Below are 27,007 nucleotides of genomic sequence, written 5' to 3' on the forward strand. Positions count from 1 at the left end.
TTAACATCTTCGAGCTTGTGAGAATTTCGTAACATCTGATGAATAGAGCAGAGATGAAAAAATTTTATTTATAGACAAAATGACGTGTAAAGTTTCTTTTTTATGTTACTCGTAGAATAAAAATAATAAATAAATTAAATAATAATAAATAATAATAAATAAAATAATAATAAAAATAAATTATTTTTAAATAAAAAATAAATAAATTTAAAATAAGAAATAAAAAAAACAATGATAATAATAAAATAAATTTTTTTTTAATGAGAATAATTTTATAACAAAAATATATAAAGTAATTATTATATTAATTTAATATAATTGTTATTTACATTAATTTTTATTAAATAATTATATCGAATTTATTTATTAAAAATTTATCATTTTAAAAAAATGAAAACAATTTTTTTCATAAAAGTAAATATTATAAAAAAGTATATAGAGAAAGAAGTAGTATGGTAATATATACAAAACAAGTACTGAAAGTCTTATATCCGTATCATCATCTGTGGAAATGAATCAAGATATAAAATAAGCTGGTCATAGTAGTAAATGCCGCCCGGCAGAAAGCCAGGATAATCCTATGTTCAAATGGACGAATAAACGAGAACCGGTGTTGAAAAAAAACAAATAGAATGGCTAAAGATTTAAAAACATTTTTTTCTCTTTTTTTTTTTCTATTAAATTTTTTTATAATTCTGCTATCAAATTAACATCACAAATGACAATTTTAGTATTAACGAATACCAATTTTATATATATATTTTTTTTTAGTTATTTAAACAGATTCTTAATTAAAAAAGATTAAAGATAACAGAATTCTAACCTCACTATTATTCACATATTTTTGATCCTAAATTTTTTACCAAATAATGTTCGTCGAATTGGTGATTTTCACGATTAATAATATCTTTTATAACCACTATTCTTCGATTTAACGGCGAGTATAATGGCATGGTTAAAAAGATCGTGATAAAATGACATAGACAACTTTCAATCGAGACATTATTCTTAATGTTTTAGGTTAGGAATCCTTGGAAGAACTTCAAAATCTATATCCATGTAATAATATCATTGACATTATTAAGAAAAAGTTGAATTTTCGAACATCGTGCGCGGAAATAGGCGTAATTTTAAACCGGAAATGTCGAAAACGGGCAAGGTTACGTAAGAAGAGATCAACTTTGGTCGCGAAGGAGAAGACTCGGGATTACGTAACATGGTTGCATAACATATCGTCTCCGTGGTCTTTCAACGCCGCTCAAATTGATTACCGGAATCGTTGTTCCAGTGAAAAGAATTCAATTTTCGCGTGTCACTCCCACACGCGTGTATCTCGAAAATAAAAGGAAAAATGCGACAAATAGGAATGTGTCTAATCATTTTTTCGAGAGGACAATGTCTATGACCCAATTCTCGACATCCAATATTTTATTCACGAACAATTTACACGAATCTTTTTGAAAAAAGTTTATATTATTCGATCTTGAATCCGTGTCTTCTAATCGTTTTTGGATAATTTGAAGCAAGCATTAATTTATCGAATAAAAATTTTTTATAATTTTACATTTATTTAAAAAAAAATAAATAATTTCAAAAAATCAGATTTTTTATTTTTACATTAATCCATTCACTGTTAAAATTAGCTATAAATATTAATTAATAATAAATATTTTCAGGTATAAATAAAATTCCGATACAATTTTTACAATATGAAATATTATGATATAAAATTGAGAAATATTACTTTAGGTAGTTAATCGTTTATAACAATGGTTCTTGACCGAATATATCGAGTCAAGTATGCGACGGTATCTTGTATGCATAGCAAAAATTTTATTGAAATTTTCCACACATAAAATTATTTAATAATAATAAACAAAATTGATCTTGTCTAGTATCTACATAATATGTTACATGAATTTCATATTTCACGAATATATTAAAACTTTATATTATAGACGATTTTATGAGGCTGATTTTAAACATTGGAAGATACATAAAAATTGATGTACAAAAATATTAGTCAAGATTATTTATTTACTAAACTATAAACGATTTAATTTTGAACTTAAAACGCCTGTAAATAAGCAACTCACTTGTAATAAGACTTACCTAGCCAGAATCTGATCAGCATTGCAAGAAGCCCACGAAAATATTAAAAACGACGTATTAATATTTATTTTATATTGATCTTAAAATTTTAATACAATATAATAGATATGTCATTGTGAAAAATAAAACTTTTGAATTTTTTTATTACAGAATATAAAATTCGTATAATTTATATTACTTGGCAAAATTCCACGAAAAATTAATTTCAAAAAAAAATTTTTTTTTACAATTACACAATTCTATATCGCATTGCAATTAAAATAAAATTCTAGAACAATCATAATATTAATATATCGTGTTTAAAATTTTTATCAATTCGCAATGCTGATCGGACGAGGCCCGACTGAGCAAGTACTGCGACAAAGTACGGCACTGGTGACGCTGTGCGAGTTGCCTGTCCACAGGCGTTCCTAACTAAATCGTTCGTAACTTGATAAATAAGCCTCGACCGACATTTTTGCACATCAACTTTTACGTTCGTTTCGGTGTCTGGAATCGACGTTCCAAATATTGTTCACGAATAATTACGTGTAACTCAACGTGCCCGAAATATCGAACGGAAAATTCCAACAACGAAATGAACCGCTATTCGCCTTTCGAAAATCTCGGGTATCCAGGGAGTTCGATTCATTCGAGTTTGCTTTCATGGTGGATGAGTTTCTCTGGCGACGCTGCATGTTTCCCCGGGTTTCGCTGATCGTGCAACGTACCAATTGACTCTCGGTTTACTGCTGTGCGAGTTACGCACAGGGGAAAACGTTGACTCACAACCGATAAATTTCAGGGGTGCGCGCGCGCGCGTTTCGAAAGCACACGCGGAAACATATGGCGACCGCTTTAATTTCGAGCAGTTTCATTACATCTGACCGTGGAAAGTTAATAATTATCCTTAAAACTTTTGAACAGGCTGTGCATTATTACGATAATTGGAATTACTCGGCGAAACGAGTTGCACGCCGCAAAACTTTTAACAAGTGACCATTCAGAATTGCCCGATATTTTTCTTTTTCTCCTTTCTCTCTCTTTCTCTCTTCCGCGCGAGGTTATCCCCGAACAAAAAAAAAAATGGCCGCGTCAATGTTCGATTGTTCGATTGTTCGATTGTTCGATTGCGTCTCCCAGTTATTTTATCGAGTTCGAGCTAACGGTTGCAATTCCATTTTCGTCATGTTACCTCTTATTTTTCAATGTTTTTTTTTTTTTTTTTTTTAAATACCTCTCAGGTTTTTGTAGGTTGGTAATTAAATGTTTTTACGAGCACAACAACAGTTTTTTTTTTTCGTAGTTTTACTCGTGTTATTGAGAAATAGGATCGCTATAATTTTTCGTACGATACGATAAAACTGTGATTTAAAATTTTTTTGTACATAATCGGAATTTTATTCGCTTATAAGAATAAAAGGAATCGAATTGCAATTTCTTACGTCGAATTTCTTACGATTTAATAAATATTTAATAAATAAATAAATTATTTAATATATATGATATAATAGAAACTAAAGTATAATAGTTCTAATGGATTAATAAAATTTGACAAAAATGTAAATAAAACTCCTAAATCGCACGATGTAATAAAATAATGTAAAATTTCTATATTGACGATTCTTCAAGCAAATTTCACGATATAATCATTTCAATAAAAATTTCGAAACTGCTTTAACCCTTTCCCTCTAACCCTTGTAATCTTCACGTGCAACAATTTCTAAATCCACGTAATTTTCTCCCAAGACTTTTTTCTTCAAGGATGCACGCGTAAAATTACTTTTAGACGTTTTGAATAGCTTGTTCGAAGTTTGTAGTAATAAGTACCCGGAGGCAAATAAACAGTGGATCCTACAGCATCGACCTCGATCAACCAACCTTATTAATTTTGAGAGATATTAAAAGTGAGACTCGTTTCCAAGCAATTTTCAGACTCATCGCGCAAACCTTCAACTCGATCGAATTTAAATGGCCCGCTTGAATCAACAATCGCGTCGATCGTTATCCGGTCATTCGATTGGTCGGGTTCCGAACCAATCGGTAAAGAGGAAAACAGAGCGACACGCGGGTTGCCGTGTTCAGGCTGCTTGAATAGGAAGCAGCTCCCGGTGGTTTGGTCGATCGTTGGAAACGATCGATTCCATCCTCTCGTCGAGTTTCGAGAGAGTCTCGACTCTGAACCTGGCTCGAGAATCGAGTTCTCGATATCCAGTTTCTCCAGTTTCTCCCGGCTCTGAATTTCGTAATTGCGTCGTAATCGCTTTCGATGTTTTCCTACCGAAGTCTTTCTTTGATTTGAATTTTAAGAATGATATTTTTCTCGAGACAAGTTGCAAATCCTAATTTAACGATATTCGAAATTGGACTGAATTTTTTTTGCATTTTTTGAATAGAGATTTGAGAAAGACTTGAGAAATTAATTTCGAATTCTATGTTGGCACGAAATTGGCTCTTAATGCACTTAGTTTAGATTAATTTCAAGGTAAGTTTTGAGCAATCATCTGGTTCAAAAGTTACACGTATTTAAAATTTATTACTCCTAATGCAGTACTGTGTTGCTTAGGTTAACTCAGAGTTAAGGTAAAATGAAATTAGGTTAGGTTATTGATATTAAGAGTTCCTGCGAAGGAACGGTTGATGAAGATGAGATATCGTTTTTCACGATAATGAATTTGGAGATGGATTGTGCGAATATTATACGATGTCACTTCGGTAATGGACGTCGTCGACGCCATTGATGGAAGCAATTTCGAATTTTTTAAAAGTTACACCTTCCTATAATCGATCGAGTAAGAAAATATTATACCGATTAAGTTCCATTAAGTTAGGTTAGGTAGCCTCGAGTAAAAATGGAAATTTAGAAGAAAATGATGTCCCGAAAGCTTAACCGGCAACTGTTCTGTACTCACGGTTCGGTTGCCATTACGATTTGCAGTCACATCACGTTTCCTAGCCGAGAACGAGACGGTTTCTTTACACTTATGGCGCAGAAACGATGCACTTCGTGGCCATGAGGTTTTCGTTCGAGTCAAAGGCAAGATTCGATATTTTAAGCAACGCTCGATCTAAGTACGGAGCGTAACGCGCCTTTAACGCGCCCTCCGCTTTTAGACACAAACCCATCGCAGTTTCGATGTAAACACTGATCTCGCGTTCTCTAAAGTGGCATGCTTCGATTTGGTGCAACAAGAACGTACAGATAGAATCAATAAACCTCTCACCTGACTAGAGACGCTTACGCGTGTACATCCATCCGCTCGATACCAAAATAAAGTGTTGCTGGTAAACTCGCGGTTTGCGATCTTGAAAAAACATGGCAGAGCTTGACGAGAGCTTGCGAAGAATTAACAGTGGCTCTTAGCGAACAAGTGTGTGTCGGTAAAATGGTTCATGGCGTGATAGTGTTTCAATGATGCAAAATATGTAGAATCTGTGACAATGAATCTGTGTTAATGCGAAGTTGGGTAAATTCATTAGTGTATTCGCGTCAAATTTTCGTGCGAAGATAATAATAAAATAAGATAACAAAAAATGATGATTTTAAGGTATTTACATAAAGATACTTACTTTGATAAAATAATTTAATAGATTATTTTAGTAAAGGTAGGTATCTTAAAAAGGTGAATCCTTAAAGTAGCTAATTATAAAAAGTTTTAATATATATCACAAATTTTAATAGATCTATATTTGTTACGTATTCTCTTATCATATTATTATCGAGTATCGTTATCAAATATGATCCATCATTATTAAAATAATCCATCGTAAGGTAGATGATTTGACTTAACCTATCATTGAAGTATTACGAGATAGACTAACTTGAAAGAACTTTAAACTTTTAAAATAAACTGTAACTTTAATAAATAGATAAGTATCAAAACTTATATACACGAATATACCTAATGAATATATCCAACTGTACGAAATATATAACACGTCCAAGTTGAAAAGTTCGTTCGAAATGCGTATGGTTATTTAACTCTCGCGTACAGCCTGTTCAACGTCAGGCCACGTGTAAACACGTGTCTGCACGATGGCCACGAGTTCATGTTATTCATGTAGCATAACACGCGTCATTGGCTCGAACAAGAGCAAATAAGTTTTGCATTTTGAGTGCAGAGATTAGAATCAGAATTGCCAGAAGTAAAGAATACGTGACAGAGATGTAAACAGAAATGTAGCGACATAGAAAGTAATAGTGATAGAGATAACGAGGTTGGAGTATCGTTGGTAATAGAGTTACTAGAAAAATTCCCTAGTAACTAGGAGAAAGCGACGTCATATAAAACTATATACATACTTTCACGAACACGCGTCCACGAATCTTCAAGATTTCAATGATTCTAACTTGTTTTTCTTTTTCTATTATATTTTCACATTTTCCAAGTTAATATTCTCCTTATTTTCTGAATTTTATTATTAATAATACAATTCTCTAATTTAAAAACTTAAGATGAAATTTTCTTCTGTGAAAAATATAACATCACATTCACAATTTTCTCTTCAAAAAAAAAAAAAAACATCTCAATGTTATTAAACATAATATAATATACTCAGCTCGCATTAATGGATACACTACACTATACACGACATCATTTTTTCCTTACAAAGAATTCTGCTAGTAACCTCAAAACCTGACCATAACCTCAAAAATTGATCAATTTGCAAGTCAGAGTATTTACCAACGAAATTCTTTCTTATCGTGAAAAATAGATTTGTAATACAAATATACAACATATAATAGACGTACAGCAAAGAAACGTGGAATGATATTCGTGCTTGTTCACGATGAAAAAAACCGTGATCGAAAATAACGACGGCCAATTAGCAAGGGAAAATTGTTGGCCAGGAGGAATTAGGAGAGAGAGTATAAAATTCCTCGAGAAGCACAATGCCGATTGTATCGCGTGTGTAAACAATATCGTGTAAGCAAATTGGAAATCGAAGCGCGTGCGGAAGTACAACTGCACCGGTATGCGTATCCCATCTAAGCATGCGAAAACAAGGCGAAGAAGGCAGGCTTGCACACGATCGATGCGGGATATCCGAGGCTCCTCATAAGGGAAAAACGCCGTATAACATAGCAAGGAAGATCTTGATTAGGGAATGATTTGTCTTCTAGGAATACCAAACATAGCTACGGCATAACGTACATCTTCGTATAATTAAAGAGAAAATTGGCCTCTCTCGAAATCGTAAATTAATATTAAAGTGAGATTTTAGAGGTTAATCGTTGCGGATCAATTGCAGGAAATTTTGAAGCGAAGTAAGAAATTCTTTTGTATAACAATAATAATAACAATGGGGATTATTTTTTAATAGAAATTAATCAAAAATGTAATATTTCTCCATATAATTATATATTTCGTAAATTAATATTAAAGTGAGATTTTAAAGGTTAATCGTTGTGGATCAATTTTGAAGTGAAGTAAGAAATTATTTTGTATAACAATAATAATAACAATCTTTTTTAATAAAAATGAATCAAAAATATAACATTTTTCCGTATAATTATTCGTTTTTGATTGAAATTTATTTCATACGTCAAATTTAGAAATTCATTGCTATTTCTGTCTTTGTTTTCGTGAACAATGCCAATAAATGTTTGATATAATTTTTAAAAGAGAGATGAAAAATTTTATTTATCCCTTTTAATTCAATTTACATATAACTTTAATGAATATTAGAAAAATCAGCTTTGATAGAATTAGAAAAGCATCGATTGTCACTCGTTCAAACAATTTTTATTTTTTTAAAATAAATTATTTGCAATGGTTGCAGACAAACTAGGTCAATATCAAAAGTTTTGACGTTGTCTACAGACATGATGATAATACAGTCGTGAACTGAAGTTTGCATTAGATGAAGCGAGGCGGAGATAGAATGAAATGGCAGTGTGACGAAGATAGAGATATCTCATTCTCGTCTAATGCAAACTTCAAACTTAATACTTACAAGTAAGTCTCGACCAACATTTTTGCATATCAACTTTTTGTGTTTGTTTCAGCCTCTCATAATCGTTCCAAACATATTTCGTGTCGTGAATGTTATTAACATTCTATGTGCTATACTCAATTCAACAATCAGAATACACAAAGCATTTTAGCAAAGATATATTTCCACTGAAAACATCCAGATTGTCAATCAAACTATTAGTTAAAATTAACGAGTAGAGGTAAATCAAACTCTAAATTATACTATACATATTTCATACTAACATTGTTAACATTGTTAGTATATTATTTCTTGTCATATACTCTTAAGAAGGCACATAAATATTAATTATATTCAACAATGTAGGATAATCAATATTGTCCTTTTAACATTTTAACGAGAAAGTATAGATTTCACACTACTTTCCCTCTATTGTTTTTTTTTCCCCTTATTTAGCAAGCCAATGTAAATTTTAATATAATTATAAAACGTTTATTTTATTAAAATATTACTTAAAATATATATATATTATTATAATAATTTATTATAATAATTATTACTTATTATAATAATTATTAATTACTTATTATAATAATTTATCCTAAGTAGAAAAATTATACACAAAAATTGTATATTCTTGTAATTTTTTAAGGTTTAAATTATATTATTGTTATTTTTTTATTATAATTTATACAAGAAAAATCTGTCATTGTGAATTAAATATGATGCTACTGAGATAGCATTTGTAACGTTTCAGAGAATTTTAAGAATATTATAATTCATTGTAACAGTTTAATGTAAGAGATGTTATAAAGTCAAGCAATAAAGGCTTGAAACTCACCAAAATGAAAACTGATGGATCTAGAATTAATCACATACCATTGTGAGGTCGACCTGAATCCTTAATAGAGTAAAACCTCCATTATTCAAATATTCAAATATTCTGTTATCCAAATTATCTGTACTTACAACAATTAAATTTTTAGACACTTTTTTCTATATTATAACAATGATAAAATTAAATTAATATTTTTAAACAAAATGCTTAAGAAATTAGAAAGAGTGCTATACAATTGACACAGTAAAATTAAATATAAAATTTACACAATATCATTAAATCATTGGCATTAAAAAAAAAAGAAAACAAAAAAATGAAATGGAAAATTATAAATGCGAGATACAAAAGTTTGTGCAAACTAACAAAAATATGAGATTCCTAATTTTATATAATGAAAACTATCTTTTATATCATTATCTCAATTTTCTTTATTTTCTTTATCCAAACTTGCCTTTCCATTAAATCGAATAACAAAAGTTCTGCGATTAAGATACAGATCACATTCACAATCAATTTCCAGACAGAATGATCCGAAGAAATATAGAGGAATTCTCTAATTAAACCGAATTGTCTTCCTAATAAAAGTTCTACCATACCATGTTTCGATCCATTTCCTGCCCTCCACAATAGTTTCGCTCCATTTTTCTCTGTTAACGACCAAAAAAATCGTGTCCTTTCAAGCTCTGTCACCGTACAAGCAAATCAGCAATACGCTCTCAAAAGCTGTCGAACGTATCACGTCGATCCATAATTGTTATCGATACGGTCACACGAAGGAAAATCTCGTCCGCAAGACGCAGTCGCATACGCCGCGATCGATGCGATTTTTCCGCCGAGTGGCCTAAAATCAGAAGGGAATGCTTTTCTTCTCACGGAATACCAACGAGCGACACAATAAAATCAGCTGATCTCTGTGTAAAAGTGGTGGTAACACGTAAAACTTGAGAGAGGATTAGTGAAATATTCAGTCGTTTATCTTAAAGTTTCGAATTATCCGGCCAATTTGGAATTGTCAAAGTTTTCTCGTTTACTTGGATGGATTAATCAATTCGCCGAGCCAATTGTCTAAAGTGACATATTTCAAATAATCAATCTCTGACTATGTATATATATATGTATTTGAATTTATTTCATTTCTTGAATAATTTTGTTTCGAGATGATGTATGTGTTATTCCAATAAAATATTTAAATAAAATGTGACGTCTCAAGTTTTGCTTCGATTAATTAAATCGATTTGAATATCAACGAATTTGAAAATAATTCGACTTCTAATTTGTCATTTACTCGACTTGAAATTATTTACGTCCTTTCAAATTAAATTTAATAGCGCTTGAAATTATTTTATCAATGAAAAATTACGTGGCTCGAAATATCTTTTCAAATTTTGAGCAAACTTCAATCAACTAGCTTGCAAATTATATTCGAATAACTTTAAAGCTACTCGATGAATATCAATTTCTACGCTTCATCCTTTCAAATATTTTCAATCACAAATTAATTATATTCATAAGCGAATGATTTAAAGATACTAACTTAATAAGCGACTTGAAATTCACAGAACATACAACTCGAGTAATAAATTTCGAAAATTTCATTAAATGGAATTAAACGAGAAACGTGAAACTTTCCAAAATGCGAGTAACCACGTATTCGCTCGCTGAACGAACCTAACCTCACTTTCATAGCCCAACCTCGTAGCGTAATCGTGATCTGTTTTACCCGGTTCTAAAGAGCGGAAAATAGGCTGGAAGGCGTATAATTCGTGGCGGTAGTACCGAGGCGGAACGCGCGTTAACGTGGTTGGATCGCGTGACAAACATGTCTAAAGGGAATTCATAGAATTATTCGCGTATAGTGAACGGCACAGTCATCCGGTATAGCTCGAACGAGAGTGCAATTAGAGCGGTTGATAGTGTGTATCGCGTCCAAGAAAACGAGACAGCTCGTTTATCAGTTTCTGTCCTTTCCCCCCTCCTCGTAGCTCTTTTTCTCGTATTTTTTTTTTTTTTTTTTTTTTTGTGAAAAGAACAATTTCGTTTTTTTTTTTTTTCGATGAATGATCTTTTACATTTCGAAAAATGTATCAAGCTTGGATTAAATGACACGAGCCACGTTCTCGAGCGCGTGTTTCCATGTGCGCCATCTATCGTACGAAATTTTTCATCGACGATAACAAATTGAGAGTACAGTGGCGAATTATTGTATTTTATCTGTCGAGCAAATAATTTGATCCGATGATAAAAGTTGGTAAAAAATTGTAGTTTTCGAGTTTGTTAGGTTAGATTGTGTACATAAGCGAATATTATTAGGATATTTCTTGCAAGAAATATCAGTCTTGATTACTTTGAGAAAATTTATATTTTTGGAAGATTTAACGTTAATTTTTTTTTTTTACGTGCTTTTGATTTTTGAACGATAATAAAGAAAATTGCTTTTCGTTTAAAAATTTTAAAAATAGCAGATATATATATATATATATCGTGTGTAAAATAAAATAAAAATTGTCTGCAGCGTTGTTCGAATTAATTAAGTTACTTGAATATAAAAGATTTGATGTCGTGTGATATAAAATTACTTTTTCAAGTATAAAATATTCTATCAAATATCTTATCCTTTCCTTTCAAGTGAAATTTCTCAATTATAAATTAGCTTGATTTCAATCATTTCTAACTTGAAACCATTGTAACATGATACTAAGTGTAATCTGAGACAATATGACTAGGTATGAACTATTCATTTGAATGGAAATATTTCTTTTTTCAAGTTTGAAATTCTTCTTTAATTCAACTAGCTTGTTTTCAATCACTTGTAACTCGAAACCAGGTGTAACTTGAGGCTACATGATCAGTACGAACCTGTTGTTCATTTGACTAGAAATATTCTTTTAAATTTCAAATCGTCAATTAGCTTAGCTTTAAATTGCTTATATTCAAATGTAATTTATTTATTAAGATTATTTAAAACGACAAATCATGCACACATTCTCTAAATTCTCTTCAACAAGACTAATGAAAAGTCAATTTAATTTTATTCCAAATTTAATAATTTCTTTAATAAAGAAATTTTTCAAAATACCTTTAATAATATTAATAATTTTATATTATCTTAATATTTTCTTGCAATATGTATATATAAAAAGAAAACAAGATTTATTTTCTTGAATTGTGAAATTTGTGAAAAAAAATTATAATTCTAAACTTATCGATCCATGTTGAAAAATCATTCATCTTCGAAAACATATTTTTAGCTAACAATAAAAAAAAAAAAAAAAAAAAAGACATGACCTTTTACTAACTTTTATAGTTGCGTGAATCACCTCGTATAACTTGTTTAATCGACAATCACGCGATAAATAACCGGTAGTTTGTACTCGTGTTATAACCTTATAAGAATCGTGAACGATTGGCAGGATTTTAATTTTTAACAAATTGCGCGCGATGGAATTTCATATCGCGAAAGTGAAATTGCACAAAGCGAAATGGGGAACGAATCGGGTTATTGCTCGTAATACCTTTGCCTTTCGACTATGTGAAGGAGAAATAAACGTCGGCATAAATGTTACGATTAGACAAAATGTGTTTTCTCGTTAATTCGCATGGATTCTATATTCCTTTTAAGAGCGCTTTAAGAAGATTATTTATTATATATTTTTCGTTTAAAAAAAATTTGTTGAAAGTTGCTGTTATATTTGATTTTGTGGAAAATAATTATACATGTTACATTACATAATTATTACATTGATAATTATTAAATTTATAATATATAAATATTGTAAGAACATGTATTATACATATATTTTTTACAATTTCTTTATTATAAGAAGATATTATTTATGCACATTATATCCATTACATTCATTAACAAATAATAATGCTTATTTTATATCATTTATTACAAGAAATTATTATAAGAAATTATTTATGTATTATATAACGATTCCATTAATAACATTTAATATTTATAGTTTGTAAATTTATTAATATTTTAAAACGAACTGTGTGCTAATTAAAAATACTCGTAAATTTATTAATTCTATTCCAAATCTAGTTTTTTACTCGAAATTATTTTTACAGGAAACATTATCTCTCTAAAAGTTTAAAACAAAAGTTATAAATATTAATTAGCTTAATATAAACCAACGAAAATAATAATTTCCATACTCTTAATAATCAATAAAATAACACTTTAAAATTAACTTTATCCCCTGTTTAATTCATCTCTCATCTATTTTTCGAACAAACAATCAAAAAAGCGAAACCATCCGCATTGCGATTCTCTTTTCAAAAAAAAAAAAAAAAAAAATAAATCTTCCCCTCACTCGCTAATTGCGGGCACGCAATCGACGTTCCGGATCGGAACCCGCACGAAAATAGAATTACGCTCGCGTGGAACACGTAGAAACACGGGAATCGCGTTATCGTAGGTCATTGTACCGGTCTTAATTTCACGAGCCTCCTCGATTCACAAAATCGTGCTCGATAACCTTGAAACGCGTATATCGCGTAATCACGGAAACGAACCATTGGACCGATCCCTGTCGATAATGTCGAGCAGCTATATACTTCGTCGATACGTTTTCGAGCAGCGTCGAATTCTTGGTGACAAATGATGACGTCGTAAGTAGATACGATTCTCTTGGCTGTGGAAAGGAATCGAGTAATAAATGATAAAGGAAAAGATGGTAATAAGGTGGATCGGTTACCGATAAATGGAAACTTTTTAATATTAAATCGATATCTGTGATTTTATGATGATTATGAGATAGAAAGAAAAGATGATTTTTACTTTCTTCTTTTAAGCGTGAAAATATATTTTGATCCTTTATCGGAGTTAAGAAGTTTTATTTTTTTTATTAATGAGAAAAAAATTATAATGTTAACTTAACACATAATTAAATAATTTCCATTTTTATTTAAATTCAACCTTTAAATTAAACTTGAATCCACATTTCGAAATTTAATTTTCGAAAAAGAAAAAATTATTATATATATATATATATTCTTTCCTCTAGTTGAGTTGATTTGTTTAAAAAAAAATCACATAATACTAGAAAAACTATCACACTCGCCATTGAACTTAACATAACACAATAATATAAACATTATTCTATTTTTCTATTTCTTGGCTCGTCAATTGTTTTAACAATATATTATAGAAAAATTCACTATCACGCCCATCGATAGGATACATTCGTCTCCTTTGAAGGGAACGAACTCGATGGTGGCGAGGCAAAGATGGGGAGGGGGGAGGGGAAAAAAGAAAATGTTTCGAGCCGATAAACAGGCTGGTACGCGGCGGCTACGGAAAAAAATGTTGAGCCGGTTCGATGGCTGGCTGGTTGAGCGACAAAAGGATCAAACGAGCGTTCGACGCCGCGCCAACTCGCATCGAGCCACGGCAACAAAGGGAGAAGAGGATCGTCGCATCGGCTATTGAAATTACGCGCGGCACTGTGCGGAATTTGTATCGAATAACGATAATTAACGCACTGTTACTTTCCAACGCTTTGTTCCTCGCGCCTTCTTAATTCACACGGAATTTTCGCGCGCCCGTGGAGAACGCTTTCCCACCATTGGCCATTTTCACGCCATTTTTCGTGTGGAGAGGGGAAGCTATAGGCGGAGTAATATTATAGGAGGACGGTCAACGTTTTTTGTCGATTATACTTGTTCATGTAATTTGATATAGCGCGAAGTTGAAATGAATCTATTTTTCACATAAATATTTGCATTGTTTTAAAAATTTAGAATAGAATAGAAGAAGTATTTATTGTTCTCTTGATGATATACTTTAATCGAAGATATTAGAAAATTATATTTCTTTAGTTATTCGATGGATAGATTTTAATTTTGATTTAATCGATTTGACGATAAGACGTGGTTGATTACGAAAGTTTTCGTACAGTTTACGTAAATATTGATACATTTCTGACAGAATTTAATTATCTTTTAAAATCTGGAAATTTTTATATTCTTCGATATTAATGTCTTTTGTTTTCACAATTTCGATGAAATTTTCACCACGAATATAAACAATATATATATATTATTTAACTTTTCATTTTATGAGGTTAAATAAAAAAGTGACTATTTTCTTTGCGATTTCAATTATAATTTTTCCAACATCTTTTCTAATAAACCAATATTTTTAATCCTTTGCACTCGTATGTCGCCATATAGGCGACATTATATATTTTACCGTTGCACTCGTCTGTCGCCATATAGGCGACATCTTACATTATTTGGGGTCAAATTATAGCCAGATAATATTACATAATATTCATTTAATTAAATTTATTTACAATTAATTAAAATCATGTTTTCAAGAAATATGGTGTCCCTAACATATTATATAGATTTTCATATTTCAAAAGAGTGTGAGATGCAGATTAAATATGTTTATTTGCTAATTTTTTCTACTAAACCGGAAATTTTAATTTATGTTATGTTCGCATAAAAATATTTTCCTTTTGATTGATTATGAAAAAAAATTCCGAGTTGATTGGTATCCTTATCGAATATATATACGAGTGCAAACGATTTTTTAATTTTTAAAAAATCAGTTTTTACTTAAGGAACGATACTTTGATCATCGAAAAGATGGATACTGACCAAAAGAATTATTAATTGTATCCGAAACTTCACAAAATACAAACATGTATGACAAATATAATATTGCATTATTCGTAAATTATATCGTGTAATAATATCATAGAAACATAAATTAATAAAAATACAATTCCTGAAATATATATAATTATACCTACATTTTTATATAACACAGTAATAAATGTGCTATTGATCAGAAATAATCACAAAATAAACATTTGACTAATCGTTTGTTGAAATCGAATAACAAGTAATGAATAATTTATTTCATCTGTCAAACACAAACTATATATATGCATTGCATAATTCCATTCAATAAACATATAAATTTCATATTAATACATACTCAAACAATACTTTCCAAGTACACCAAAATATATAATTATAATCATAAGATATACATAAGTATATATATATATATATATATATATATATATAATTAATTCCTTTTCCCACATTAAATTAAAAATTCTTACATCAACGAAAGTTTCTACATCACGTTTTATTTATTATTTCGATCATACGATTCAAACAATCATGAGTGTTAAATTGATCAATTTTAGGTTTTCCTAAATGCGGCCAAGAATCACGAAACACGAGCGTGCCAATTATTGATAGCTCGGCAACCCAGCCCCTGTCGCACTTGTCCGCGGCACGTGCGGCCGCTGTGCGAGACAAATTCCTGTACGCGTTTGCCGCGCGAGGCGATATTTCAGCAGGATCTGATCGCATGCCAAGAACACACGGCAAAACAAAGAACGGGAGTGAAGCGGCGGTGAGGCTTGAGACAGGTCTACGAACCCGTGGATAAACAGCGTAAATCTTCGTTTTTGGCAGCGCGCGGACATCAAATGGAAATCATTAGATGTTCGAACCGCACGTTGGATCGATTTTTTTTTTTTTTTTTTTTTTTTTTGGAATCGCGACACTTCGAATAGAAATTTACGATCGAGATGGTAATTTGAAACGAAAATCATTGTTTTTCTATGTTATATTTGTTTATATTTGTTTATTGTTTTTATAATATATTTTTATTTTTTATAATATATTATTGTTTATATTTGTTCAATAGATAACGTGGTTGTGTAATTGACGAAATAATATCGAGCAGTAAGAGGATTTATTTGGGAAAATAATAATGGTTGGTTGGAGAATTGATCATTTGAGGAGATAAAGTTTGTTTCTTCTGGTAACTTTTGGAATATATTGAATAATAATGTTAGTAAATGTGCGATAGGGTTGGAATAACGAGTAATGAATAATTTATTTCATCAAATTATTTAATTGCGAATATATTTATTTACTTCAAAAATAAATAATTTTTCAAACAATTTTTAAAATATATAAAAAGCAATTTTAAAGTAATATAATTCGAATATGAATAAATAGGAAATATATTTACATTTATAAATCATCCTTCTCGTGATTTATAAATGGAATAATTAGAAAATAATTCATTTATTTTCTTTTCTTTGATTTCCTAATTCTAGATCAATCTCTAGAGGATTAAACGAAAAAATATTCCAAATAATCCAAATTTTTTCAATAAAACTTTCTTTATTATTTTTTTAAGGATGAATCCTTAAAAATTTAAATATAATTTAGAATAATGCAACAATAATATTATAATAATTTTCAAATTTATTACGTGACTCAACGAACAATCGATAAACAACTGGAACAGAGTGTCAATTTTCTTGAAACGTTTCTCCATATATCAATTTCAAGGCATCGAATCCATTCGAAATCTGGAGCAGACGGTGAAACTTGGTTAATTTTGCTTGGATTTACGCGTGATCCGTGACAATTGTATGAATTTGGATCTTTTGAATCAAAAGGGGGCGCGAAGTTACAACTTGCACGCGCTTGTTTATTAAACGTATTAGCTCCCTTATCGCGAGAATGGATCGTGGAAGGGAATACGACACGTTTTCGATTAAAAGAAGGTAATGGAAAAGTTTCAAGGTTGTTCGAAATTTATTAAAAGTTGAGGGAAGAAAAATAATTCGAAAAAAAAAAAAAATTCAGAAACAATTACGGTTAAATACAGTATTATAAATGTTTCATTGCGTTATATTATTTCCCAAAACTTCTGATGGGATTATTAAAATTTCGAATGAAATTTTATGTCGTGCCATTTTTTTTTTTTAACAGGACGAATTTTATCAAAACAATTTTAATTCGATTCAATTCGAGATTTATTAAGAAGATCCAAATTCGAAAAGTTTTCGAGTTCCTTTCGATACAATTTTTTTTGATCAAAAATTACTTAAAGTGGAGCGAAGGATGGAAGTAAGCTTCTTAAAAAAGCACTTTTAAATTTTTCAGCAATCTCGTTATTCGCGATTTTCAAGTTTAAATTTACACCCAAGAAAGTTTTATAAATTATTCCAGCATTTTTGTCGTAAATCTTCGTGACAATATTGTACGAATTATATTCTCTTTCGATCGAAATTGCTAAAAAATCTAAATTTTTTCACTTCAATTTTTCCATATAAAAAAAATTATTAAAATTAATTATATATAATATAATTATATATATAATTAATAAAAAATTATATTTTCCATTATAAAAAAAAAAAGTAAATCCTCGATTTTTCACAGAAGCAACTATAATCTTATGATATATAAGTAACAGAATGTTCTTGGAATGGACGAAAATGTGTTTTGATGCGTCGAAACAAATGGCGTAGAAAATAAGAAGATCAAGATATTTGGCCATTAACCAAATACAATACCAATCTCATAAATGTTCCTGGTGTTATTCGGCCAGATACGAAGTATATTTGAAATTCAAATATGAAGAAAGTTAAGGAGCAGCGTTGAGGAAAACAATTTTCCGTGAAATGTTATTCAACGTTTAATAGGGAACGCGATTTATTACCCCGACATATCCATCCTTCGACAATCGTGCAATCTAAAAGAACGTGTCATCCTGACGATGGTTTCAAACTCGAATTTTATTTCATTAAAACATCACATTTTTCACATTTTGTTATTAACAGTGTATTTAATATTTTTTTAAACGTTTCATCGATTTTTGAATTTTTTTGAAAATGAAAATATTAATCCTACAAGTTTAATAGGGTATTATATCTTGAATTTGTAACAAATATAAAACTCGTAATTAAAATTAATTATTCGTTAAACGACTGGTAAGTCTCTCGTTACCTTCATTCAATGATATTTTAAAATATATAAATATAAAATATATAAAATATTGTATATATTATATTATATAAAATATATAAAAAATTGAGTTTCCCGTATTAATATCGTTATAGAATTTAAAGTTCATTGAAATTTTATATGTGCTTTTATTATTGAATGTTGCCAGCAACTGTTTCATAGTTGATACCTATTTGTTTTTCTTCGATACACATACTTCAATGTTTTGTAAACAGATACGCGCAATCACGCATAATTAAATATATTCATTCAGCTAAACCCATATATTTTTATTTATTGTTTTTACTACAGTCAACAAATACATTCATGATATATTATATATTCGAAAAAAACAATTCAAAAACAATTACGATTAAATACAATATTATAAATGTTCCATTGCGTTATATCCTACCATTTTTTTCTTTTGTTTTTAACAGGATGAATTTTATCAAAATAATTTTAATTCTATTCAATTCGAGATTTATTAAGAAGATCGAATCGTGATATTTTTTAAGTGTTCATCAATGGATGCTGGAAAGTGAAAATACTACTAAATGGAGAAGGAAATACTTTTTGATATATTCTCGAAAAATATAATAACAATCTTAAAATTAATTTTCTCGACCTATCTACTTAAAACTTTCTAAACATTATATCAAAATATTAACTTACGTGTAAAACGTTTGTAACAACGATATAATTGTTCTCCAATCTGTAAACTGTAAGATCGTTACGTCACCTAATAATTGAAAAAGTTTCGAGCCAATATATCTTACGATTTAAAAATTACGTATATAAAAGTGTCAGCGAATTCTTCCTGTGGCCCATTGTGGCGGCCACACAGCCGCCAGGCACCGATTTCAAACAAAAAGAGATCACGCTCTCTCTCGTTCTGATTCTGATTTTTCCAACCTTTCAACCTTTCCCACCCCTTTTGTCTTTCGCTTTTACCGCTACGGATTTTTTTCCCTCCGTTATCGCCCTGTTTTTCTCCCCGAAAGAGATGAATTTTAATTGTCGGATTCGCGAAGAACTCGATTTGCGAGTTAACCCCTCTTGTAAAGAAAATCGCAAAAGTGATTTCGAAGGAGTGTCCATCCTTTAAATTTTATATTTTATATAACTTATTTATTATTTAACTTTTAATACAACTTATTTATTATTTATTTTATATAACTTTGTCAAATATCGCGACGAAGAAATAGAAAAAAAATTTTATGAGATGTGATTCAATTGAATTATGTTGGATAAGGTATATCTTCATAAAATTAATAATTCAATAATTGCTCAGTAGACTTTTTATCGTGGTGGCATTTTTAATTGGAGGATTTCAGATAATTGATATTTTCTTTTGTTTTCTATCGTTTAATAGAAATGTATGAAACATTTTATACAGAATATGTAGTAGTATTGTCTTACAACTCGGACCATCTTGAATTTTCTTCAGAAAAAAAAAGATCTTTCTTATATAAAAATTAAAAATGGCGAACGTAGAAAACTTTCGATGATTTCATCTCTTCGAACAGTATATTTCTTTTCATTCTCGATAAAACGACGTTTAATTTCACGTAACACGAAGTAATTTTATTGGAAAATAAACAGAACCATAAAACCAATGATCTTACGTCTTTAAAAAGAATCTTTTAACATCCCTTTTACAAATAATCCAATGAATCTTCCTATCGAAGATTCGCATTGAAATCGAATAAAAATGTACGCCATTCTTATTTGAAACGAAATTAAACCTCCACAAATCTTCCACATATTACCCCTCTACAACTTTTACAAACAAAATTTCACCATCGTATTTCCATAGAAAAAGAAAAAAAAGAAAAAGAAAAAGAAAAATGAAAAAACAATTACGTATACAAACGTAAAGACAAACGCACGAAAGGACAGACAGGCAGACAGACAGACAAACAGATGCACGACACGAACGCAAAGAAGCCTGGCATTAGAAGAATCGGCGAATTTCCGAGTTTTTTTTTAAATCGGTGACAGTGGAGGGGGAGCGTATCGCAGCGTTTGGCAATGAGGCAACACGAGGAAAAAAAGACAGAGGCAGGCGAAAAAGTAAAGGAGGCACACAGTAAGAATGTTTGTGCGTGACAGTGCGCTCGTTTTTTTTTTTTTTTTTTCTGGGAGACTATGGTGGACTCACCCGCCAGCAACCAGGATCATCTGCATGTTGCATGGAGGCGGCCTCTTTGTCGCTTTTTCGCAGAGGGGGCAGTCCGGAGCGGTGAGTCCTCTAGTTTCGCATGCGGTGACAGAACATAGCTATAGAGTGGTAACTAGAGACAAACAGACGGACGGAAAAAGAGAAGAGAAGAGAAGAGAAGAGAAGGCGATCCCCGCTTAAAGTATCCGATTTTCAATTCGATCCATGCTCCAATCAAATTTTTGAAATTTTACAAACCCAATTTTCTATCACGATTGCGCATATATAAGAATCTTCCATTGTTGTTCTTACGAGGAAGAATTTGTTTATTTCGTGTTGGAGAGATTTAAAAAAAAAAAAAAATACAAGTATCTTTGAATAATGATTAATGATTATGTTTCCACGTGATAAAATAATAACTAATTTATTTAATTTATTCAGGGAGAAATAATAGATTAATAGATCATACGTCTTCACTTCATGTGTTTAAAATTACAAAAATTTCGATTCCCACGTAAATAGAATTGGTAAATAGAATTTCTAGAAAGATTCTTTGATCTCTCATTTACAATCGATAGTGTAATCAAAACGATCAGTTTGTTTATTTATTTTTTTTTTCTTTTCTGAAGATGTAATTCAAACAAAAAGAGATATGAATAGCAACAAGGATCCCGAATCCCTTTTAGATCCAATGAAACAACGTACAACGTAACACGACACCGAAGCTCGGATATTTAAATTTCTCAAAGTGTTTGGACTCTCGATTCCTCTTTGTCTTTCGCCACGTTTGTCATCCTTCATTTCCAATCGATACTTCACTACCGAACGTTCCATCTCTTTTCCTCTAATTCGCGCCGAGACGAGCGAATCGACGAAAGAATAAAGATAAAGAATCCTACTTGGATCCAGCGAGGCGTAACACGATATCCAGAGTAATATGATACCGAAACTCGGGCATTTAAATTTCTTCGAATGCTCGTAATTCTTCTTTTGCTACTCGGTTGCCTACGTTCTTGTCTTGGCGAAGATAAAATAAACCTCGAATTTCGTCCCCCAATAGCGAAGAAGGTGAAGCGTTTAAAGAAATTTATGACGTATTGTTTCGACGTTAAATTACACGCTTCATTGGTTCCAGCAGGATTTTCCAATGGTGGGGATGGCATTGATGCAAAAAAAGATTCAAATTCGGCCGCATTTCTAGAAACTTGGCTCATTGAAGCATGATTGATCAATATGTGCTCCAATCCTAAAATTCTAAATTTCTAAAAATATGAATGATTCGAGATCCTTTTTTTTTTTTTTTTTGGTTATTTTTCACTGTTTTGTTCATTTTTATGCGAATTAGATGATATTAAAGCAAAAGAATATTATTTTTGATACATTTAAGACCAATGACGCAACAAATTTGAAAAATAGAAAAACGTTTCCCTTTTCTTTTCTTTTCAATTATTACAAATCGTCGATTATTTTGGATTTTATAGAAGAAATCAAGTTCACCGCGATGGAAAAATTCTTTTCGATTTTTTCGATGCGAACATGTTAAGCGGTTTCTTTGTAATTATTTTTAAGTATTTTAATAGGTCAATTATCCGAAGTTTGCTTATTCAAATGATCGATTATCCGAACACGTGATGAATATGTATTTAAACTAGCGTATCTAACAATGTTTGTATTCCAATGTTAAATATGCCGGTTTAAATACATATTCATTCATTGTGTTTGGATCGTTCGAACGATATTAATAAGTTCGAATGAGGAAAATTCGAGTCGATAAAAAAAAAATAATAATAATAATAATAATTCGAATAAAATTCGATATATTTTAAGAAATATTTTCACCGTTGGATATCTCGTTCCATATATGCGATACCGTTATATTTGTAGAAACGCATTCGGATTCGATTGGAGCATAAATCGATCATTGATCGACTTTCATCCCGCGCTATGATTTCTCCTGGACACAGTATTGTAGTACTCGATTCGACGAGCGTTTCAACCAGGATTTCAACAATCTTGTTCACGAAACAACATTTACGAAAAGTTTCATCTTTGGATTGCATTCCGACAATCTATTTAGCCATCTCTCGCGAGATTTCTACAACTTTTGTCCTCCAATTTCGTATACATCGTATATTTTAAGCAGGGAGAGAAAAGGAGAGAGAAAGAGAGAGAGAAAGATAGATAGATAAGTAGGGAGAAAAAATAGAGAAATACTCGCTAAGAATATATATATATATAAGATATATTTTTATACGTTAAATATAAAAATATATGGTATACACAGGGCGAGACTGATGTGATTTGATTTGATAATGATTCTATATCCAAAAATAAGTAAAAAAGAAAAAAAAAAAAGAAAAAGAATGAAATTTTTTCGTTTGTGACTTCATTTCTGAGAAAATAAAGTTCAAAAACGTAGGAAAGTTGGCCAATTTTTATAGAATAAAAATTATTTCATTTCAGGAAGTCGGTTTAAAAAATTAAATTTGAAAATTATTGTTCAATTTCGATTTTTTTTTTTTTATGAAATGGAATTTACACAGAAAAATTTTACACCTCTTACGTGTATAATAATCTTTCATCGATAATCTAATTATATCCATTCAGAAATAAACAAAATTCGTTTACCTTCTCAAAAACTAACTTTTCGAAACAATTTTATTGTCCGTCAAATTTCCAAATTTTATCCGTCCCCAAAAAAAAGAAAAAAAAAAAAAAAAAAAAACGAAGCCTCGAACGAAAAGAAGATATTAGTAGTGACATTATACTTTCTTGATTTTGCACGGCCTCACCCTGTATACATACACCCTATATACAGTATCTAACGTAGTGGCGAGAGAAAGAGATCGAGAGAAATTGAAATATTGGAAAGAGGTGGAAGTAAAAGAGAGAAACTCTCTACGGTGGAAGTAATAATTACTGTGTATGTATGTGTGTGTGTGTGTGTATGGATGAGTTAGTCGTGTCGGACGTTCCGTGACAGATCAACCTTGAAACCCGGGGCTTGGTTCACCCCTTTCCGGCCTTATCATCCGCGGGTCAACGAGGGAATCGTTCGAGAAATTTTTGCCAGCAAACTTTCCACCACCCCCCCCCCCTCCCCTCCAACGAGATCGACCGTGCAACGAAATAATAAAATACGACGCGAAACTTTCGCCATTTTTCCTGAAAAGGGAGCCACCACGTTTCAGAAACTGAGACAAGGGGGAGAAGAGTTTCGTCGCGGTAACCTTTCGATAAAAAGCCTCGTTTAAAACGAAACTATTCTATATTTTTTTTTTTTTTTTTTTTTTTGAGTAACTAATTTCTTCTTTCCTCTTTTCTTTTCACCCGCGAGTAAATTGATACGGTTGTTGGATAACAATTGATCGTTCGTTTTAAAGGAATTCGTCATTTTTATTTCCCCCTGGTAGGAATCTCTAGAGCAATTAATTTCCGATTTCATATTCGATTAACTGTTTACCTATATTAGGTGTTTACCTAATTCAAACGGAAATTCGGTTAACCGGGCGGATAGGCGCGCGATATTTTCACGAAATGCGACGTTAAATAAAGTTCTCCATAAGTTGGACGAAAACGCCGATAATGGAAGGGACAGAGTGGATGGTGTGCGAATAATGGAAAAGCCAAGGGACGGAAGGAAACTGTCGCGAGTGAAGGATCTTGGAGCGGCGACATCAAAAGGGGAGGCTCGAGAAGGAAGGGAAAGGGTGAAAGACGAAAAGTAGGATCTCGAGATCTTACGTAAAAAGCGCCCCTCGAACGATTCCTCGTTGCACTCGCGCGGCGACCAACGGCGAAAGAGTCTCGAGTTGATGGGAACGATCCTTGTGTGTGTGTGTTGTGTGTGTGTGTGTATGTATAAGTGTGTGTAAGTGTGTGGTTCGTCTCACGTTTCACGTATAGCACGGGCCATTATATTAGCGAGGTCGTAAAATTAGTCGAACGTAAAGTAACGATGTATCGTATTTCACAACCTAGTATTTTAACAGATTTATGGATAGATAAAAGCCTAAATTGAAAGAAATGTGTTTGGATCTTGAAAAGTGGGAAATGTGACGCTGAAACATTTAAATTTCTTCTGTTCGAACACCTTCTCTTTTCGTCTTTCCACTAATCGTTGCGTATGCTTGTCCTTATCCATCGTAAAATTAATCGAACGTAATGTATCGAAAATATAATGTATTTCATAATTAGTATTTTGATTCAAACTGAAAAGAATTTATCTCGAAGTAATACAACACCGATAAATTCGGATATTTAAATTTTTTTGTACGCTTGGACACAATTTCTCTCTCATCTTTCACCAGCTGTCATTATTTATGTCTACAGAGATAAAATAAAACTCAAATTTCACGTTGCTACAAGTTGTGTATGACTGATCTCGTGCTATGAACTTACAATGTATACAATGTTAAACAGAAATTCCTTTGAAAATTCCAGTGAAGCAATATGACACCGAAACAATGCAACCTTTAAATTTTCATAAATGCTTGTTAGTCCTTTTTTGTTTTTTTTTTCTTTTTTTTTTTATAAAATTTCATAATAATGTAATATAATAATTATAACATTTATTCATTATATGCATAAGTTATTTCAATTATTATCATTCAAGTATTTATTAATTAAAGAATAAAAATACTTTAGTCTATGATAAAAAAACAGATACAATTTTAAAATCTCATCTTTCTTCATTCTCTACGTTATTTTCTCGTCGTTGTTTCCTTTCCTTTTTTAAAAATACTTCGCGTCTCTAGTAATATTTAAATACTCTCGATCCTTCGCTCTCTTCGTCATTCCCCTTCGCATCAACCCGTCGAAATTTTGTATTCCGAGTTTATCACGAACAAATACTAAACTTCGGCAACGTAAAAGAGACAATAATAAATGACTCTAAGTGTGGCGCGTGTCAGTCGACACGACTCGACGTCTCCTGCTTAATGATCTAATTTACGACCTCGCCGTATCTCGCCCCCCCTCTCCCTGCTATACCATGTATTGAGTATACTGTGTGCGTGCGTGTGTGTGTGTGTGTGTGCATACGCGTGTGTGTATAAATGCGCGTGTTTAAACTCGTAGGCAGCGGTAAAGTAGATAGATAGAGAAGAGAAAAGTACAGTTGGCTAACTGGCGATGGCCCAGCTGATCGCCGTGGCGGCTCGCACTATTGTACCTTCCCGCATGTTGCGTTTACTACCACGAACCCCCGTGTGTCCCACGCACGTCCTAGGACAGCCGGTGGTGTGTGTGTTATGTGTGTGCCACTTACGAATATTCTTTCACCCACTGTCACACCGTTACACTGTCGTTACACAACAGGCGTCACGAGCGTCATCACGATGATCCGTGCGAAACTTATCGTCCTCGATGAGGCAGAACCCGTTCATTTTGCCGCTCTGCACAGGCGAGTCCACCAGTATCCGGTTAATGTGTGTAAAAACAACTCACTCGTTATTTACGTGGCCGACCACGATCCACGCGTTTAAAGGATTTTGGAGAACCAAGGGGGACAGACACAGTGTGACTGTCGACGTGTCCGTTCACATTGGCACACTTCGGTCCTCGTCGTCACGCAGCCGCGGACAAAAATCCTCGCGGCGCGTACAGTCGAAATATCCTCTCCGCGTCTCTGTGTGTGCGTGCGTACGTGTATGGGTGTGCGTGTGCGTGTACGTGTATCGAGCCAATCACTGTCCCTCCGCGTCAGCTGATCCACCAGCTCGCGTGTCTCGCGCGCGCTCGAAACTTTCTCCACCGGAGTAGGTTCAGGCTGGCCTACACGCTGCTCGAATTTTCCACACGATGTGTGGTGGTGTTCCTCCAGAGGAAAGAATCCTTTTTTTACCCCGAGCGAACTGGCCAACCAGCGGCGACAAAGTGGGGCGAAAAACGGTTTCGGTGGATATCGAACCGCGGCGGCATCGTCGGCCAGTCCGCTCGTCTCATCGGGCTAGACGAGTCCACCTCGACCAAGGACGTTCCACGAATTTCGAGCGCGGCCGTGTCCAAGCCATTCTCAAGGACGTGGAAAGGATTCGAAGACGAAGGTGGCTGGTGGGTGGCTCGTAGGGGGGTGAACCGTGGGGCGGAAGGATGGCATGAAGGAGGGTAGTAGGGTGCTGCAAAACACCGATAAAGCGCACCGTCACGCAATCATTTAATTTAATCGCGGCCAGGACACGAGTGCACCTCGTGTAACC

The 27,007-nt window shown here is 32.1% G+C and overlaps 1 protein-coding gene across 9 annotated transcripts in view; it reads right to left on the reverse strand.

The window, feature by feature from the left end:
- The window catches only part of LOC122710612 (potassium voltage-gated channel protein Shaker), a 185,277-nt gene extending 164,429 nt beyond the window's left edge, over nt 1–20,848 (reverse strand). For all 9 annotated transcript variants that reach the window (XR_006345959.1, XR_006345960.1, XM_043928566.1 and 6 more), the window contains exon 1: nt 20,808–20,848. Coding sequence is in view for 7 of the 9 variants with exons in the window: in XM_043928566.1 (XP_043784501.1) it covers nt 20,808–20,833 (26 nt within the window). In the remaining 2 variants the exon portion in view is untranslated. The remainder of the gene's footprint in view (nt 1–20,807) is intronic.
- Between the last annotated feature and the right edge of the window lie 6,159 nt (nt 20,849–27,007).

This window comes from Apis laboriosa, unplaced genomic scaffold (assembly GCF_014066325.1).
Source record: "Apis laboriosa isolate Shangri-la unplaced genomic scaffold, ASM1406632v1 scaffold14_cov150, whole genome shotgun sequence".
NCBI lineage: Eukaryota > Metazoa > Arthropoda > Insecta > Hymenoptera > Apidae > Apis > Apis laboriosa.